This window comes from Mytilus trossulus, chromosome 14 (assembly GCF_036588685.1).
Source record: "Mytilus trossulus isolate FHL-02 chromosome 14, PNRI_Mtr1.1.1.hap1, whole genome shotgun sequence".
Taxonomy (NCBI): domain Eukaryota; kingdom Metazoa; phylum Mollusca; class Bivalvia; order Mytilida; family Mytilidae; genus Mytilus; species Mytilus trossulus.
Genome location: NC_086386.1, coordinates 30,707,361 through 30,726,831, shown reverse-complemented (window position 1 = coordinate 30,726,831; position 19,471 = coordinate 30,707,361). Strand labels below are relative to the sequence as shown.

The 19,471-nt window shown below is 31.0% G+C and overlaps 1 protein-coding gene across 1 annotated transcript; it reads left to right on the top strand.

Moving 5' to 3' along the window:
• The first annotated feature begins 612 nt into the window (after positions 1-612).
• LOC134695727 (uncharacterized) lies at positions 613-15,027 on the top strand. Its single transcript, XM_063557113.1, has 10 exons — positions 613-695; positions 1,880-1,926; positions 7,589-7,696; positions 9,628-9,690; positions 10,935-11,018; positions 12,354-12,428; positions 12,769-12,973; positions 13,616-13,690; positions 14,144-14,227; positions 14,631-15,027. The coding sequence occupies exons 2-10, from the start codon at positions 1,904-1,906 to the stop codon at positions 14,889-14,891; spliced, it is 978 nt and encodes a 325-aa protein (XP_063413183.1). The 5' UTR covers positions 613-695; positions 1,880-1,903; the 3' UTR covers positions 14,892-15,027.
• Positions 15,028-19,471: the final 4,444 nt, after the last annotated feature.

Sequence of the window (19,471 nt, the reverse complement as noted above, 5' to 3'; positions counted from 1 at the left end):
TATGCTTATATAGTTTATCAAATTCTAAATTCTATCAGCCCAAGTTTTTAGAAGGGTTGGTGTTGCTTAGTTTTTAGTTTTCCTTGTGTCGTTTGTACTATTTTTTGTCTGTTTTTTTTTTTCAAATTTTCCATGGCTTTGTCAGTTAATATTTCTTCTATGATTTGCATGTCCATGTGGTATCTCTCGCCCCAGTCTTCTATAAACATGATATACAAAAGTGTATTGATAAATATATCATACACCCGAAAGACAATTTTGTCTATACATCCATATGAAGCCGATATGGTTTAACTGAATATGTAATTTCCTTGATAGAGGGATGCTACTTACAAGGAAGTCATTGAACCCAGAGTTTCGAGTTTGTAGTGAAGTTGAAATCATCAATTAAAAAAATTACGGAATCTCCGTAAGTATATTCTCGTCCTTAATTTTATGCGAACACTATGATCAATATAACACTGTATGACATACTGGGATGACATACTGACATGTGAGATCTTTACTTAAGATATACCTCATGGTCCTATGATACAAGTAGGCACACTTATCAAACACATACAGTCTGAGCATACCAATGATAATATATAACGATTTTTGTATATCTATAAATAGTCATTATGAAGTTAGATATACTAGACAGTTTTTCCACCTGTCATTGTTCATTACTTCCCTGTAGGATTGAAGTGAAACAAGTAAGTGTTTACTGGGTTTTACTTTATTTCAATGATGTTCTTCCTTAATTATATAAAATTGTTTTGAATAACTTGTGTATATATATAGGAACACATACTTTAACTAAGTAAAATACTTTAACTAAGTACACACTGAAAAGCCATGGTTACATGATTGTGGAAAAACAAACATTTCCTTTATTATCCATCAATGTCTATGTTTCGTACCTTCCTCCTCTCTTTTATGTAATTTTTAAATGAAAATTCTCCGTGTGTATTTGTGTGTGTATTCTATTCAGAAGGATAAAATTTCAAAAGTTCATTTGTAATACATCTATAGCCATATATGAGTCATTACGGAAAAAAACTGACTTAAAAATGAAACTTGAATCTATTAAAGATAAAAAAAAAAAAAAAAACACCATCTGACAGTGTTCATTTTATCAATAATTTATACATCATCGCTATAGTTTTCTTGTTGTAAACTAGTTATTATAATAGTCTTTTTGCATTCTTAAACCATGTAAACAGAGAATTCTATTTTAACTTTTGAATTTAAATACTGTAACCGTAGCAGTATTAGATCGACAACCGTACTTATAGCTTTGACATAGAGCTTATAGTCGAGGAAAAGTCATATTGCCAATGATTAAATTGTTGGCGTAAACTTTTTAACTTTTGCAAAAACAGTAGTAGATTACGAATGAATTTCTAAAGGACTAAACTATATCAAAAGATCAAAAAGTAAAATCACAAAAATACTGAACTCCGAATAAAATTCAATCGGAAAGTCCCTAATCAAATCGCAAAATCAAATGACAAAACACATCAAACAAATGGACAACAATTGTCATATTCCTGACTTGGTACAGGCATTTTCAAATGTAGAAGATGGTGGATTGAACCTGGTTTTATAGCGGTAAACCTCTCACTTGTATGATAAGATATATTTAGATCTTTTACGATTCAGCTAGACGAAATTTAGCTGAGAACAATAAATATAGCTGTATTGATTTCCATGTCATAATTGTGAAATTTGTATATATAAGTATTGTTATCGTATATCAAATCGAATATTATCATTATTGCGAAAGGACCTTTGTAAAACAGAAGCTAAAAAATTAGAGACCAGACGACTAAAATTCTTTAACATGAAATCCCAACTTTTAACTGCATTTACTTATACTGTATATTATTTTGTTTAGGTCCTTTAAGAAACTGTTATATACATGTCACTAATTCGTTTCATACTGTAAGTATACGTAATAATTTTTTTAATTGTTGATTACATATAGATTCCACAATGCAACAAGTGTATTACGATATGTCGGCACTCGAGACAGTTAAATTTTAATAATTAAAGCGCGAGGCTTTCCACTTATATGTTGAGAGTGGAGAAACATCGTAATATACACGAGTAACAGTGGTAGAATCTGTTTCCCTAATGATTTTTATCCTTCATTTTCAAAGATTTGAGGAAAATTGTGTACTTTAGATGTGACGTCTTCAGACATGGTCGCCATTTTTATGACGTTACCATAAGAAAATTCAGATGAAAAAAAGAAAATTTAACGTCACAATTAAATTTCAACCAATCATTTACCGAGAACAGATTTTTCACTAGTGAGGAGAACTATTTTTCCGATCAGGAAATGTGAAAATAGCACAAAATTATAGAAAATGTAATGCATTATAAATGAGATACAATCAGAAAGGAAGGTAACTGATGCAACTGCTGTAATGAACATAAATGTTTCCTCCTTTTGTCGTTGTATATTTACTGTTTTTTGGGTTATATACGTATTACCAGGATCGATACTTATACATCTCACCATTGTGTTATTTAAGGAATGACTGTAATATTTTTCATGCCTTTGAAAAAATAACATAACAAATGTGTTGCACACTGAATAACGCGAGTAGCGGGTTATTTAAAGTGTGCACCACATTTTTTATGTTATTTTGAATATTTTGAATGCCACTGCTGGTAGACGTTTCGTCCCCGATGGTATCACCAGCCCAGTAGTCAACACTTCGGTGTTGACATGAATATCAATAATGTGATAATTTTATAAATTTCCTGTTTACAAAACTTTGAATTTTTCTTGAAACTAAGGAATTTCTTATTCCAGGCATATATTCTCTATGCTCTTCAGCTTGCACTTGTTTGGCTCTATAAATATTTTGATATGAGCGTCACTGATAGTTTAAACATATTTATTTATAGTGGATTGGGAAACAAGTTTTGCAACTTATATTAATCCCTTTCCACTTTGCGGGTACGAGTGCTGCCTTGTAGCGGCATTAGCCTACTCTTTTTCGAAACCTACAAGGATGTCTTTAACGTGCAAGAGATATGGCTCTCTCTTAACACGGGTCAGTCATTTATCGTCCGCTTCTGACGGACTATCATCGTTTCCTTAAGACCATTCTCGCAAATGGTGTCAAGGGAGAGCCGAAAATTGAGTTCCTGAAATTTTCATCCCGAACGGGAATCGAACCAGGAACCTTTGTGTTAGTAGTCCGATGCACTAACCACTACACCACGGCTCTCATTAATTGGAGTAAATCATGAAAAAACGTTGATGACGTCACGGTCTCATGACAAAATTATGTCAATGGGCTGAAAATGGGCCAAGGCGACGTCAGCCAATCAGAAGACGCATTACATCTAAAATTAAATTATTGCGCTATGATCATTGAGCTATTGCATTTTAAATTTTGCGTATGAACTTTTGTATATATGTATATCATTTTGTGTTTCGTCGATGAAACAGTTATTTGTTTTATAGTGATTTATATTGTTACAATGTTGCCTGCTGTATCCAACTGATGAGTCTTATGTAGACGAAACGCGCGTCGGCGTACTAAATTATAATCCTGTTACTTTTGATATCTATTTACACCACTGGGTCGATGCCACTGCTGGTGGACGTTTTGTCCCCGAGGGTATCACCAGCTCAGTAGTCAACATTTCGGTGTTGACATAAATATCAATAAAGTGATCATTTTATAAATTTCCTGTTTACAAAACTTTGAACTTTTCGTGAAACTAAGGAATTTCTTATCCCAGGCATAGATTACCTTACCTGTATTTGGCACAACTTTTTGGAATTTTGGATCCTCTATGCTCTTCAAATTTGCACTTGTTTGGCTTTATAAATATTTTGATATGAGCGTCATTGATGAGTCTTATGTAGACGAAACGCGCGTCGGCGTACTAAATTATAATCCTGGTACTTTTTATAACTATTAACAGTCATTTCTTATAATTTAATTCTAAAATCCATTTAAATTGGAGTAAATCATGAAAAAACGTTGATGACTTCACGGTCTCATGACAAAATTATGTCAATGGGCTGAAAATGAGCCAAAACGCCAATCAGAAGACGCATTACATCTAAAATTAAATTATTGTGCTATGATTATTGAGCTATTGCATTTTAATTTTTGCTTATGTACGTTTGTAAATATGTATATCATTTTGTGTTTCGTTGATGAACCAGTTATTTGTTTTATAGTGATTTATAATATGTTACAATGTTGACTGCTGTACTCCAATTATTTTAACGTTTTACCTATTTTGTCGTTTTGTTTTGCTCACGCATTGTTGGCAATATAAAAGATTGCAATGGGACTATTATAGAAGTAAAAGGTTTAGCTAGCTATAAAACCAGGTTGAATACACAATTTTCTACATAAGGAAATGCCTGTAACTAGTCAGGAATATGACGATTGGTTTTCATTCCTTTGATGTGCTCGAGCTTTTGATTTTACCATTTTATAAAGTACTTTCCGTTTTGAATTTCCCTTTCAGTTCGGTATTTTTGTTATTTTAGTCTTTATACCTCTGTCAAAATGTTTCGCGAATGTTATATTAAAGAGATTATATTATCAAATGCAAATTGTACTTAAAATCAAGGCCATAAATGTACTTAATAACGAATCATTAAAAAAAAAACACATAATTACAAATGATTTAAATTCAGTTTCTTTCAGTTTAAATAGCAGTTGTCTCATCAAACAACTCTTAAAATTTTAAATAAAACAACAAAAAATTACCAGATAAAAAGTAAAATCACAAAATACTGACCTTAGAGGAAAATCAATTCGGAATGTCCATAATCACATGGCAAAATCAAATAACAAAACGCATTAAAACGAATGGACAAGAACTGTCATATTCCTGACTTGATACAGGCATTTTCAGGTGTAGCAAATGGTGGATTTAACCTGGTTTTATAGCGCTAACCCTCTCACTTTGATGACAGTCTCATCAAATTCCGTTATATTTACAATGATGCGTTAACTAAACAGACACAATAAATTGGCTAGTGCAACTTAAGCTTCAGTACGGACAGCAAAATTTATTCACTGACAAATAAAAGTATGAAAACACTGAAAAACACAAAATCTAGGTATATGTATCAAAAATTAGGAACCTGCAATGTAACAGTTGTTGTTGGCTGCGTCTATCACATTTTCCCCGTTAATTGGTTCTAGTATTTCAATTGCTGTTGTTTTTCACAATTTAATGTTTTCAAATTTTGTCAAAATGCTGCCGTCGACACCTTACTATATGGTATGTATTTGCTCATTGTTCAAGGCCGTACAGTGACATATAGTTGTTTACATGTTCATTCTTTTATCTCATTTTCAGTCACGTATCACTTCGTATTATATTCTATTAAAACTCTATGCATCATTCAATCTTTATTTTTTTTATTAATAAAGGCTATGATGCATCAGGGAGATACATTTCATATTTTTTTGTTGTTATTCGCTTTGCGTTTTGTTGCGTATTTTCTATTTGTTTTCCAATTTTGAGTTTGAAAATCCCATTGGTATCATTCATCTCTCTTTTACAATGATTTGTATATGTAAATCAAACCATATTTTGTATTGTCAATCCAGCACCGAATAACTGATCAAAATTTCAAATTACAAGAATATCAAACTCAAAGCTCATCGTAGATGGGTTTGTTGTTGTTTTTTTTTTACTTTTTAGGTTGCTTTAGTTCTAATACTATCAAACGTTTAATATTTTTGAATATCTAAACCTTTGATTACTATGTCACAAAATCAAACTGATAAAAGATCTTAAATAAATTTTCATTCCCATGAATTCTATGTTAAGGTGGAACCAAACACCTTCACTAAAATACATTTGACTCGTTTAATTTTCATAAAATTTTGACAAAGTAATTACTTCGACCCTTTGACAAAATTAGAAAAATTCGAACCATCCATTTGATAAGAAATATTACACTGGTTAAATAGCAGTTTGATCAACAATAATTTTGATCAATGAGAAGCTTAGTATTCCCTTAACAATATGACGTAACTAAAACGTTTAGCTGATGTTTTCAGAGTTATATCCCTGTAGTTAGTTCAAACATATGTTATTGTTCAAAAATGACTAATTGATTAGTGTAGTGTTAGTTAATTTCAAATCAGTGTGCAAAGGTAAAAAAAATCTATTCAAAATAGGCTCATAAAGGGAATTTTCTTGATTTGGTAAAATGCCAAAATTTGTATAAATACAGTGTCGTTTTGAATTCTGCAGAATTATTTTTATGAATATTTTTTTATATGATAAGAAACTTGAAATACAGTAGTTTAAGATAAATAGCAGCATATTCCACTGTATTGTAAATATTATACTATATTATGTCAAGTAATGGTCAGAATTGCAGTTGTTGTGTTTGTAAAAGCAAAATAGTGGAGATTGTACTGGCATAAAGAATCATTTATTAGCACTTTAGTGTTTATATAAAATATCATTGATATGGTCATATTTTTTAATCCAATGTTTCCGAACTTTAAAAAATATTCGAAATACTTAAGGGATTTTCTACCCCAGGAGTATATTACCTTAGCTGCATTAGGAAGTATGTTTGGAATTTTGACTCCTCCCTACTTTAAACATCGCACTTTTGTTTTTTGCTTTTGCTTTTGTTTTTATTCAGGCGTCATGCAGTAATAGCGTTTTGATAACAAAAGCACATGTCACATTCAAAATTATAGCCTGGTATCTTTGACGAGTTTTTTTTTATATACTAGGAGTTATTTTTGTTGACGAGCATTGTGGGAAAAAGTAAAACTCGACATCAAAAGAATTTATTATGAATTAATGGTAAAAATATACCAAGTGTGCAATCGCAAACGAAAAGGCGACGAAAGACAAACAGTTGCCAAAAAAACAATAAATACAATACAAATTCTTACACGGAATCCTAAATATTTAGCAAAGAAAACCAAATTAAAAGACAAATATACATGGTCTTGAAAAAGAAAAATTCTGCACATGTTGCATTTGTGTTGTTGCTTATGACAAGAAAACTCAGGTGATAGCAATAGATAATGTCATAAACGTGAAATGATAGATGTGATTGAGAAATTAACTATACATATAGTTTTTATTTTATGTTGTTAAACTTATTTCAAGTAACAATTAATAGAAAAGGGAGGTCTGTTCAAATAACATTACAGACTAACGGTAGATAGGTAGGATAAACCTAAACCTAAATTGGATTTGACATCAAATGCTTACAGGGTAGAAGCATACCATGTGTAACACAAATACACATATCACATATCCAGGATATAGAATGTATTACAAAAATATGAAAAGCTAAGTAGACTTGCTTCTTCTACTTTTGTTATGGTAGTAAACAATAAGACTTCAGTGGTTAATAATGATTTATATGTGTTTGATTTGCCATAAAAGAGGGACGAAAGATACCAGAGGGGCAGTCAAACTGATGAGAACCTATGCTATCTTAAAATATAGAGGGAATGAACCACGAACGTATGTTACTGATGAATTAGAATGCTTAGCATGCGAAACATTGACTGTACTATTATTTACATCAAAATACTTGTATAAGATTAAATACGTAGTGTTTTTATAGTATGGGAAGACGTAAAAAGTACAATGTTGCAGAATGTTCGAATTATGAAAGACAAGTTAATCCAGAAGAAGACGTGGAATATACATACTGGTGTTGTTTTCCATGGTGGTATGATTTATTAAAGTTTAGCCCATAATTGTTTTAAAATACATATGTTTTACTAGGTTAACATTCCACAACACCTTTCAAAGCCATCCGCTGTGAACACTAAAGAGGGATATAATAGAATGAAATTCTGCAAATAAATTAATGAAAAAATGCTGAAACTTGTACCGCACATATAACAATTACATGAAAAAATAGGCAAAGGATAAAAATGACGAAAAGAAGAACAACACTACACAAACCACACATCAAAGGCAGAAGACTAAGGCCGTGTTCACATAGACCAGAACTAGGTGTTGTGTTAGTGTAACTCACACATAAACAAAACACAATTACATTCCCATTGATAAAACACAATGTTTACATGTAGTTTAAATCATGTTTTGTCTACATGCAGTCGATAGTCGGTGTAGGCCTTGTGTAGGCTTAGTGTACACAAAACTAGGCATTCATAACTTTATTTTCCCCATGTATATTTAAAAATGAAACAATTTTTAAATAAACTTGATACTTATAACACTTATTAAAAAAGTTCTTCACAGAAATATTTGTAAAAACTAGATATATTTATTTGTTATAAAAACACTTTACGTAGCCTTATTAACCCCTAATCAAGACTTAAACCCATCATCATTGCCGAACACATAATTCATTTGAAAAGGTCTTCCCGCATCGATTAATATTGGACGTACACACTGACAGAAATATTTGTCATTGGTTTTTTTACTCAAACAACGATTCACTCATAAATGCATTACTAAAAAAGGGAGAGGTTAATTGTTTGTTTGTGTAGTATCTCAAATCCGTTTAAATACAATTAGAAATTAAAAAAAAAAGATTACCCCACCCTTTGCCAAATATTTTTGGAGAAATAAATACTATTTTAAACAAACAAAAAAGATAGAAATGTAGTGATCCTAAGCATCCCAATTCTTTTTTTTTCTGTAGGCACGCTGATGGCGAGCCAATGTTTTTAATGCGCAATCGACACATCTTTAAACTACTGCAAATCATCCAAAATTACTTTCTGAAAGGAGCAACCACTTTACTTCCAAAAAAATGGGGGAGGGGAAGTCTGAGTCAGATTTTTGTTTGCGCGCGAAAGTTGATAATTATTTTTTTTTCGATGGTACCCATTCAATATTTAACACTGTAATGTATGGGGAAACTTTGGATTCAGAATGTTTTTTTCATACTAAACATCTGAATAACTCGATTTTTTTTACTCAATTTGAGGAAAAATCCGTCCCCCTTTTTATAAGTCAAATAATCGTTCCCTAACTGCTAGAAAAGTTGGTCAATAATTAGAATTCGGTTCTTCCTAATGAACATTTAAATGACATATAGTTTACAAGTGTGAACAAATCTTATGTACAGGTAGCTAAACAAGGTGTATAGATGTGAACAAATTTAATGTGAAACTAGTGCAGATTACATTAAACAAAATGTAAACATGTTTACTGTACACGACGTTTGGTGTGAACACGGCATAAGTAACACACATTCTATCAAAAAACAGGGAGATAGTCGCATGTGCTTCGGAAGACTATGAACAATAGAACGGGATTGAGAAAGTGTTTTTATGGGTGGTGAAAACATGACAACCGAACACTTAATTTCATTTAGTTGAGCCTTGCTGCATATATTAGATTTTCATTAACCTATACTAAAATGTGAAATATAATCACCAATTTTTAATCATTTTGTGCCAAGCAGTTTGCGTTGACAAATTCGTATAAATTAACTCAAAATTATTTATTTATAAGCTCGGAAGAAACTTTCGGCTGTTTATATCAAGCTTACTTTACACAACGAAATGTTTATATACAAAACAACCGAAAATAGAACAAAAATCTACTCCGGAGGTACATTTAAGACTTTGTAATTATTCTCTAGATTTGAGTATTTGTGATTAATAACATTATTTCTTTTAGTAAAAAGAAGAAAAGAGTCAAAAATAACAACACAAATAATGTCACATCGACTTCGACATGGAGGTAAATCATTATCAATACATTTTGCTAGCAACCATGTTTGCCTATTGTCTGTGTCTCTATTTCTATTCTTTCAGATTATTCATAAAAAAAAAAACTGAACAAAATTGCAAAGTTTAAGTCAATGAGACCAAAGTAGTACATCAGCCATCATACTGGTGCTTATTTTTTATTTTTTCTGAATTCAAATGACACTACGGTATTTTCTGGTTTTAAACTGGCTCATGTATTAAAATTGATTAGAATATTTTGTCCTCGTCAGCTGGTTCAAACTATCCAAATCTTCTTGAAATTTAGTATGGACACGTGTTAATCAATAATGTTTCAGAATTCCGTTCGTGTTTGTGACCAACGTTTTCAAAATAAGAATGCTAAAGAGATAAACGTTTAAAACTATAAAAATAAGACTTTCCAGAACTTTCCCCAAAAGCTTAAACAACCACTTATGATCAAGTTGCCCGACGGAGTTGTAACCTGTGACCTTTCTGTGTTGTGTTGTGTTTTGTATATTGTCGATTGTGTCATTTCTTAATTTGCCGGGGCCTTTTTGTCATGGAGCTGAAGGTTTGTTTTTGACTTATAAGTGTATATGTCCCGTGTAAGGACATATTTTGCCTCTCTTTTAAACGAAGCACTAATTGATTAAAAACATTAAAAACAATACGACAGAGCCACACAAATTCGATGCCATTGCTATTGGTTAAGAGGTACAATATTTTTCGCCAAGATGTTATTTAAAAGATGGTTATTCAATGTGGATAAAATACAGTCTGTCATGAAGCTTGTTTTTATACTTTGTGATATTGTGCATAAAAAATCAAAATTGAAGATACAAAATGGAGCGTAAACCAGTAAAAAAAAACTGTCATATACGTTTGTGCCATTTGTTTGAAAATTCAATAATATGGATCTAAATTGATTTCACAAGAGAGAAACAGCTGTTTTTGAGGAAGTTCCTATCCACATGACAAAAATAGCCAGACAAATTATATATGACTCTAGATGGTAAAGGTCATGGTTACACATAATTGATACTTGTTTGTTCTTTCTTGGAATACCCAACTCTACACAATCTTTAACTTTCGTTATTTTAAAACTGTTTTTAACAGATTTTGAATAACAAAATCATCTGAAATTTAAACAATGTTTGATATTAAACAATAATAGTTTATTTTGTCGAGTTTCTTAACATGTGTATCATTTTTATTTTGAATGTATTTTTCGCAACATTTAAACTTTTATTTTAGCGACACATCAAAAGGTCAAACAAGAGATCAAGGTACAGACAATCAAGCTCAACAGGAAGATACGCAAGTGAAGACACTGGAAAGGTTAGAGCCTTTATCAAATAGAAAAATAACAAAAATAACGAACTTCAAGGAAAATTCAAAACGCAAAGTTACTTAAAGAAGGGCAAATTCCAAATCTCAAACATATCTTACGTATGGAAAACAAACTGCCATATTCTTGACTTGCAAACGCGACATGATCATGATGATAACAAAACTCTTTATCATTGTGCATATTTTTATATTAATTGAACATCCTTCTTGACTTGCATTTTTGATTCTTCTGTTGATTTTCATATGGCATTATGTCAGACTGTTGTAAAGCTTAATTCAAAATTCTTCACGCATCATTAACTAAACTACTTTAGCTGTTAGAGCATTCTGATATTGTAACTCGGTTATTTTTTCAGTTTCTGGATAAGTAAGAGCCTTTATTTTCATAGGAAAATAACAAAAATACTAAACAGCATGGAAAATTCAAAACGCAAAGTTACTTTTCAAATGGCAAAATCAAAATCTCCAGAATATCGTTCGAACGGCAAACAACTGACTGACTTGATACATTTTCTTACGTAGAAATCTGTAGATTAAATCTGGTTTCAAAGTTAGCTAAACCTCTCACTTGTATGGCAGGAGTTAAAAATCAAATTATATTGAAAACAATATCATTATGTGAACAAATCTAACAGCCATAATAGGTACAAATTTCAAAAAAGGGGAACCATATTCAAATGATGTCAACAAAGAATTTTTTATGAGCTTGCATGTAACTTAATGGTGTTTTTTTTCCCGTTAAATTTAAAGTTGAATATAGTTAATAGTTATCAAAGGTACCAGGATTATAATTTAGTACGCCAGACGCGCGTTTCGTCTACATAAGACTCATCAGTTAAAACGCAAGCCTAATGAACGTCAAAAATACAAAAAAAACAAATACCATAATAGCACAATAACACTATGGCGGGATGTAAAAGTACCGAACCAGGTCAACATAATATTACAAACCGGGTTGTAACTTGGCACATATATCTTGGGTTTACGTCATACATGTAAGAAAAAAATCAAAATATGTTCAGTTTTACCTTTTTGAAGATTGCCTTATTTCAGAACGACCAGGCGGAGTGTTAGAAATGATCAATAGATATAAGACTACTAAGTGTGTTAAGCAAATGTAATTTCACAATCTCAGCCTTGTCAGAGAAGCTTAGTCTTAATCATTTACTAACCAATAACTTATCAGTTACATAGCCAATACCACTTTCGAAGCATCGACTACTACAGGTGTTAATAATGTGGTGTTCATACAATTCTAGTTCCAATCGTTCAGTGCATTTCCTTATATATATATAGAACTGATGACATACTAACGTTTTTCAGTTTGGAAAGAGAGCTGGACGGATGTAAAAGAGATCTTACAAAGTGTCATGAAGAAAAGAACGATCTAGCATTACGGTGAGTTTTCTTCCAGCTGAGTTTGAGATAATAACTTGGCGTATTGTCTGTGGTGTTTAGTTCTACTCAATTTCTAAAACCTGGAAATTCTGGCAATGCTAAGAATGTAATAACTCTCTAGAATATAGTAGCATTGCTTAAAGCTCTTTGCGTATTTATTTAGGGCCTTTTAAAAAAAATCTAGATGAATCACGCGTCTAGCGTACAGAAAAAAAAACCAAACGTCAACGATCCCATAAGATAATCAGATTAAGTGTACACGCATCTAGATTCCTTTCAGATTCTAATTGCTATTACATAATTCAAATTAAATTATGATACCCATCAAAACATATTTCAGACTGAGTGAATTGATGGGGAAGCAGTTACAAGAGAACAATCCACAAATAACAAATCTAAATGATCCAAACAGACCACAGAAGTTATCTGAAATGCTTAGTGATATATATGACAACGAATGGCTTGATGCTTTTACTGGTCTTCAGTCGCAAAATGAGAATCAAGACGAACAAAGCACAGTTGATATCCTTTTTAATTTGTTGAAGGTACTACTAACTTACTAAGGTTGGGATGAAATGAAACCTGTCCTTTAAGGGCTTCAGTATTTATGTTAACAAAAGTTTTATGTTTTATTTATTTCTGCGCAGAATATCTGCTGGAGATGAAACATAGTACAAAAATGGATTAAATTGTATGCATATGAATTGCATGAAATTATGGGGAGGGAGCCATACTGTAGAATAAAACAAATCTTTGCTTTTCATGAGAGAACAATCAGATTGGAGAAGACGTTACTAAGTTGTAAAACTTGTGTCTAATCCATTTGTGATTTTGAACAATAAATTAGGTTTAAACTATTACAGTCTCACCACTTGTGAAGTATAGGAGAGGTGACAGTGTCGTCATCTCGGCAAGAAATGAGACCAAACAAATTACAAAATGAACTTTATATAACTTATTCCAATAAATATCCCGAAGAGGCACGGATATTATTTTTTATCAGCTATAAGCATTAGATGTTGAAGAAGTAAAAACTTGATAATGAACGTCAGACACTAAAAAGAGTTCTTTTGGTCACAATTTGTCTTAATATTATTCTTAAATAGTTGTTTGAACAAATGATGTCAACATATTACGCAGACGCTCAAACTATTGGAAGCAAAATTATATTGATTCGAATATTTCAGGTTATATATGAAGAAACATTAGATCAGGTTGGTAAATTCTCTAGTCACATACAGGAATGGTTTGTGGGCAACCAGGTACGTTTAACAAGTGTTTTACTATGTATTCGGTCTACTTTAACTATTAGATAATGATTTACAAATGTACATGTAATTACCTTGTTTGTATAAATTAGCAAACAATGAAATAAAGATAACATAAAGTACCTGTTTTACGTTGTTATCATTTTACAGTTTCTATGGTATATAAGAATTCGATTTTGAACATGCATTTTGAGAAGAAGAAAATTGTATTCAATTTAAGATTAGTGTTTCTATTGTTATTTGGAAAAAGATAAATAACTTTACTGTACACCATAGACAAATTTTCTACTTTGCTTAAACTGTATTCGTGAAAAATCATTTATTTATGTTTGAAATAATATTGCAGTTAATGTAAATTCGTATATTGACCAAGAACTTAGATTTGCACTATTATATTTTTTCTGCTATTATCCTTGCGTTACTTTAGAAGTTTCTTTGTACTTGCAGCAATGTCCTCATAGTCGTATTTTAGAATTTGCAGTTTCCATATCGTCTTCTGTTATTCGACATCTGCAAACAGAAATCGAAAAGGTAAATTAATCCTCAGTTGGTTTGAAGCAAGAAAAAAGATGTGAAATGCGCGTTAAAAAAATCACAAGGTGTAATTTACTTTATGTAAGTAGTACTTTCTCAGAGTAGAAATAAATGACTGCCAAATCAAAAGTTAGTCATCCTTTGCTTAAGACATTACGACTGTCGTCGTTGTGACAAAAATGGGCTTCTAACAAATTTTATGGTAATTTACAAAAATTGGAAACAACACTTTATAAATTTCGTGCGTCCAAAGCAATTTTCTGAGTTTATATACATCCGGAACGCACTTTTAGGGGAATATTTGAAAGCCAAGAATGATGCTTTATAATTCAAACACATTCTAAAATTACATTTCAAATTAGATATAAAAATATATTTTCATTTTTTTTTTATTTTCTAGGTGCTCTTGGCAAAATTAAAAGACAGCATTATATCAATATGTACTATCTATATACAGCGGTGTGTTGAAATGTGTTTTTACATGAGGATAAAGTCACCAGAAATGTATTTGCAATTTGACTGTGATATGAAATATATAGACAAGACTAGCTTCAAACCCTATACTAAAGATGGAGATACATTAGACTATGTCGTTTGGCCAGCACTGTTTTTATTTAAAGAAGGTCCATTAATGAACAGAGGAGTTGTTCAGTGCAAATAATTGTTTTTGCGAGAAAGCAATCAGACTAAGAATAACCAATTAAAAGGAACAACGCTACCAAGGTCATCTAGTCTCTGTGTTTGTTTAAAACAATCATTTTTTTTTAATGAAGAAATAAAATCACATCATTTTTGTTGTCTCTTTCAGAAATATTTGTGATAAATTGAATACCACATATATATGACAAAGACATAGTCGAAATACAGTGTCATTGAAGTAAATGCAAAAAGTAAAATAACAAAAAATTCGTAACTCCGAGAATATTTAAAACAGAAAGTCCAACACCGAATGGTAAAATCAAAAGCTCAAACACATCAAACAATCGATAAGATTACAATTGTCATATTCCTAACTTGGAACAGACCTTTTCTAGTGTAGATAATGCTGGATTAAACCTGGTTGAATAGCTAGCTTATATAACCTCTCAAGTGTATGATAGTTGCATTAAGTACACACTGTGTGCACTGTGATGGTGTTGAAGTAATACAAACATCAAACAATAGCATATTATTTATGTTAGTCACACAGATATTTTCATATAATTTAATTTTGAATGTGTTCGCGTCTTCTGATTGACTGACGTTTTGTTTATCAGCTCATAGACATCATTTTGTCATGTGACCGTGACGTCATCGGCGATTAACATGGTTTACTCTGGTTTAAAATGTAAATTAATAACAAATTTGTTTTTTTGCTATTGAAATAATTTCTACGCGGGTTATTCACACTTTTTTGATGTTATTTCTTCATAGACAGAAGGCTAGAAAGAAAAAATTACATGCAGTCATTCTTTAAATATATATTAAAAGTGCATTGGGTGTGCCTCTCGTACTTGTTTTCGTTATTGATATGCATAAATAACTCGGTATGAAAGTTTCATATATCATCCTCATCATTATAAATTAACGCTATACCATTATAACAGTTTATTCAATAAATGCCATATGGATCTCATGGAACTGTTAAAGGTCGTGAGGTGACCTATGATCACCTATATTTGATTACATCACGTCAATACTATACTTACATGATTACATCTACGTCTATAAAGGTGTTTTTTTATAAGTCTCATTGGCAATCATACCACATCTTCTTATTAATCATATATGAAAGAATGTAAACAATGATAAACATTTTCAGTTAAGGCCAAAAACTATTTTATGGAGTAACCTAACATTTTTGGTTGAAATTGACAGCTGATTAATCGCAACTCTCTGAACATTTCTGCCTCCGTCAAATTTTCTATAATTACAGCAGTTTTCCATGATATTAGAAAAACACTTTCATTTCAACCCGACTGTTCTATTTTTAGTCATGTCGTTCATGTTGGTTTTGTATAGACATGAACATATGACATATGTTTTTTACTTGATTTACTCGGTAGTAAGTATTTGTCCAGTTGGTTTTAATTTGCCCCAGCTTTTAAAGATATAACGGTGATGGACGATGCAACAATCGGCAACCACTGAATTACAGGCTCCTGACTTCGGAAAGGCACATATATACAAAATACGGTGGGGTTAAACGTTTCAGCGGAATCTTAAGACTAAAGTATAAATCATTATACACATGCAACTTCCGACATCCAATGGATTTAGTGTAAAGACGTCATGAATTAATTATTTCCGGACACGGAAAACAACATTTTCGTAAAAATGAGGATGTGCTATCCCGTTTGAAATAAGTTTTCTGAATTTACAATCAAATTTCAAAACCAATCTTTCTAAATCTATGTCGGAAGAATTAAGTAAACATGGTAAAGGGTTTGAGTAATTTGCAGTAACGAAATCCCTGACTTAATAATTTACCAGTAATACATAGATCAATTACCTTCACAAAAATCCAAAACATCACAACAGACACGGGCAACGTGGCTGAGTTATGATATGTATCCACCACCACCGTAAGATAGTGTCAAAGTAACATCACCATAAACAACAAAAGGAAAGTTAACAATAGGGAACGGAAAATCGTCCTGTTTGTTGTAGATTTTAGTGCAAAGTATGCAATATCTAAAACTGAAATATCTAAAACTAGGAAAAAAGAACAGTTGGTTTACATTTGATTTGCCTAAAGTGATAAATTTCGGCAGTATATTTAAAATTTCTTGATTATTTAACGTAACTGAAATATCACCAATTGAAAACGGTAAATGTTATTGAATTGATCAATCTAATGCAATTAAGATAATCTTTACTAATGTTGGCCACAAACTGTGATTCATAACAATACAAAATAAGTCTGCTATTAATCATCTCATCATATCTCCTGCGTAAATATATCCAGTATATTATTTACCTACATCGTTAGAGAAGACGGCTTTAAATAAAGTTGCAGCAATTATATTTCATTCGGGTAACCCGGTTTACCAAACGACCATTCAATTAATTGAGACTTGACAATTTTATTTGATAAGCCTGATTGTGTCATGTGTGTAGAAGTGTAGAGTAAAAGGTTAAAAAAAAGAAGGGGAAACTGTCAACAGCAAAAGAATTTTTAAAATCTAAAAAAAAGTTGATTCCACTATCTTCATATATTTTCTTTCACATGTTTTAGATCTATTACAATTTATTTAAGGTGGTATGGGTGTTTTCCTCCATCTTGGATTGTAAAAAAACTGAGAACCAAAGGTCCAGATTTTCTATCAAGTTAGAAAAATTTGATGCAGGAATGGAGATTTTAAACGTGAATGATCATTTAAAAGAACAATTTTATAAGAATATAACTTATAATTATAAAATATCTTTGCAAATGTTGATTATTTATGGTTGTTTTCATTAAAAAAAAATGACATTTTAAGGGGAAGTAGCTCTAAAACAGTGCATTTTCTGAAGAATTCTACATGGAATTTTCCTATTTTGTATTTTAGCCGGGAAAAACATACGGTGACCCTAACTTATCTTTTGATATTCTCAAAACATTGTCTGAAAGCTATCTTTTCCTTAAGGGCTTACGATACAGTTACAGGGAAGGTAATGACGTTGTAACGTAATTTGTTATTTTCGCGACGTCAAACTGTGACATATCGGGAAAAGATGAATTTTTCAACTGATTTCTATCATTCAAACTGATTTAATTTGAAAACGAGTTCATGGACCCCTATTTTTCAAAACGGCATTTTGTTTCATTTTGCATGGAGATTATGTGACCCAAATTTTATAAAACTGTAAATAGAGGATTTTTTTTAATTTTGATAAACATGCAGTAAAAAATTACGTTTTTTCCTCAATTCATGAACATTTGATAAATATGAGTTATTTCTGAATAAAAAATTGCATATTTTTTAGGATATTTATAAAATACAGGAATTACCGATTATTTAACAAAAAAATAATTTGTGTTTATCTTTTATTACAAAAAAAGTTATGTCTTTCTTTCGAAAAAGAAATTACGGCAACAAATCTGAATTTTGAGCAAATATACAAACTTTCGACCTCATTTTACTCAAAAAGTAGCACATGAAGGTATATTTTTTATGACATATTTGATTTAATCAGGTAAAAAATAGCCTATATGCAAATTTTAATGAACTTGTAAATACAGGATCAAAAATGTATCGTATGCCCTTAAGTATTTAACAATTCTATCATGTTGTTTAGTTTCTAATAACAAAATGTGTCATTTAGTCACGTTCTGTAGCTTGAGAAAATGCACGGTGACCTATCATTTTTATTATACGTTTCTTCATATATCAATAGATACTATGTTTTGGTAAAGTATGAACCTATTCTATCATTTTTATTTTAGATTCCCATACCACCTTAAGTTAGTGATTAGTTCTCAACAAATGGAAGTTTTTAACGACCTCGACTGGCTATACAGCCCTTGCACGGTCGGCTTGATTAGTTCTTTGATAGTAGTTTCCATCTTGTATTGTAAAAAAAATAGAGATCAAGGTCAAGATTTTCTATAAAGTTAGCAAAACTTGATTCAGAAATCCAGATATTTAATGTGAATTTTCATTTAAAACAACAAATTTATAATAATATAACTTATAAATTTTGAAATTTTTACAAGCATAGATTATTTTTGGTTGTTTTTATTTTTTTCAAATTTGGCATTTTAAAGGGAAGTGACTCTAAAACAGTGCATTTTTTCTTTTGATATTCTCAAAGCATTGTCTGAAAGCTTTTTCCCAATTTATTTTCCAATTCTATCATTTTGTTTAGTTTCTAATCACAAAATGGTGTTTTTTTCCTGTATAATCCATACAAAATATGTCATTTTGTCACAATCTGTAGCTTGAGAAAATGTGGTGTGACCTATCATTTTTATTATATTTTTGAACATTAATCAATAGATACTACGATTTGGCAAAGTATGAACAAATTCTATCATTTTTATTTTAATAGACTCCCATACAAACATATCTACCCGTATACCACCTTAAAAGAAGAACACTCTACAAGAGGCCGAGATGAAACGATATTTTACTGGTGTTTTTTTGTTGATTTTTGTTTTGTGTTTAAGGCATACAATACATAAAAAATGGTGTAGTTAATGTAACATAAACATAATAAATAATTTATTTTAACCGGGACAAAAGTACTTCTTATATAGTTATCGGAAATATACTGGTT

Bases quoted from the DNA above. Each gene is read 5' to 3' on its own strand.
- LOC134695727 (XM_063557113.1), top strand. From the start codon at position 1,904: ATGTCACTAATTCGTTTCATACT. The intron at 12,429-12,768 runs GTGAGTTTTCTT...AACATATTTCAG, and splicing joins AAGAACGATCTAGCATTACG to ACTGAGTGAATTGATGGGGA. The intron at 13,691-14,143 runs GTACGTTTAACA...TTGTACTTGCAG, and splicing joins AATGGTTTGTGGGCAACCAG to CAATGTCCTCATAGTCGTAT.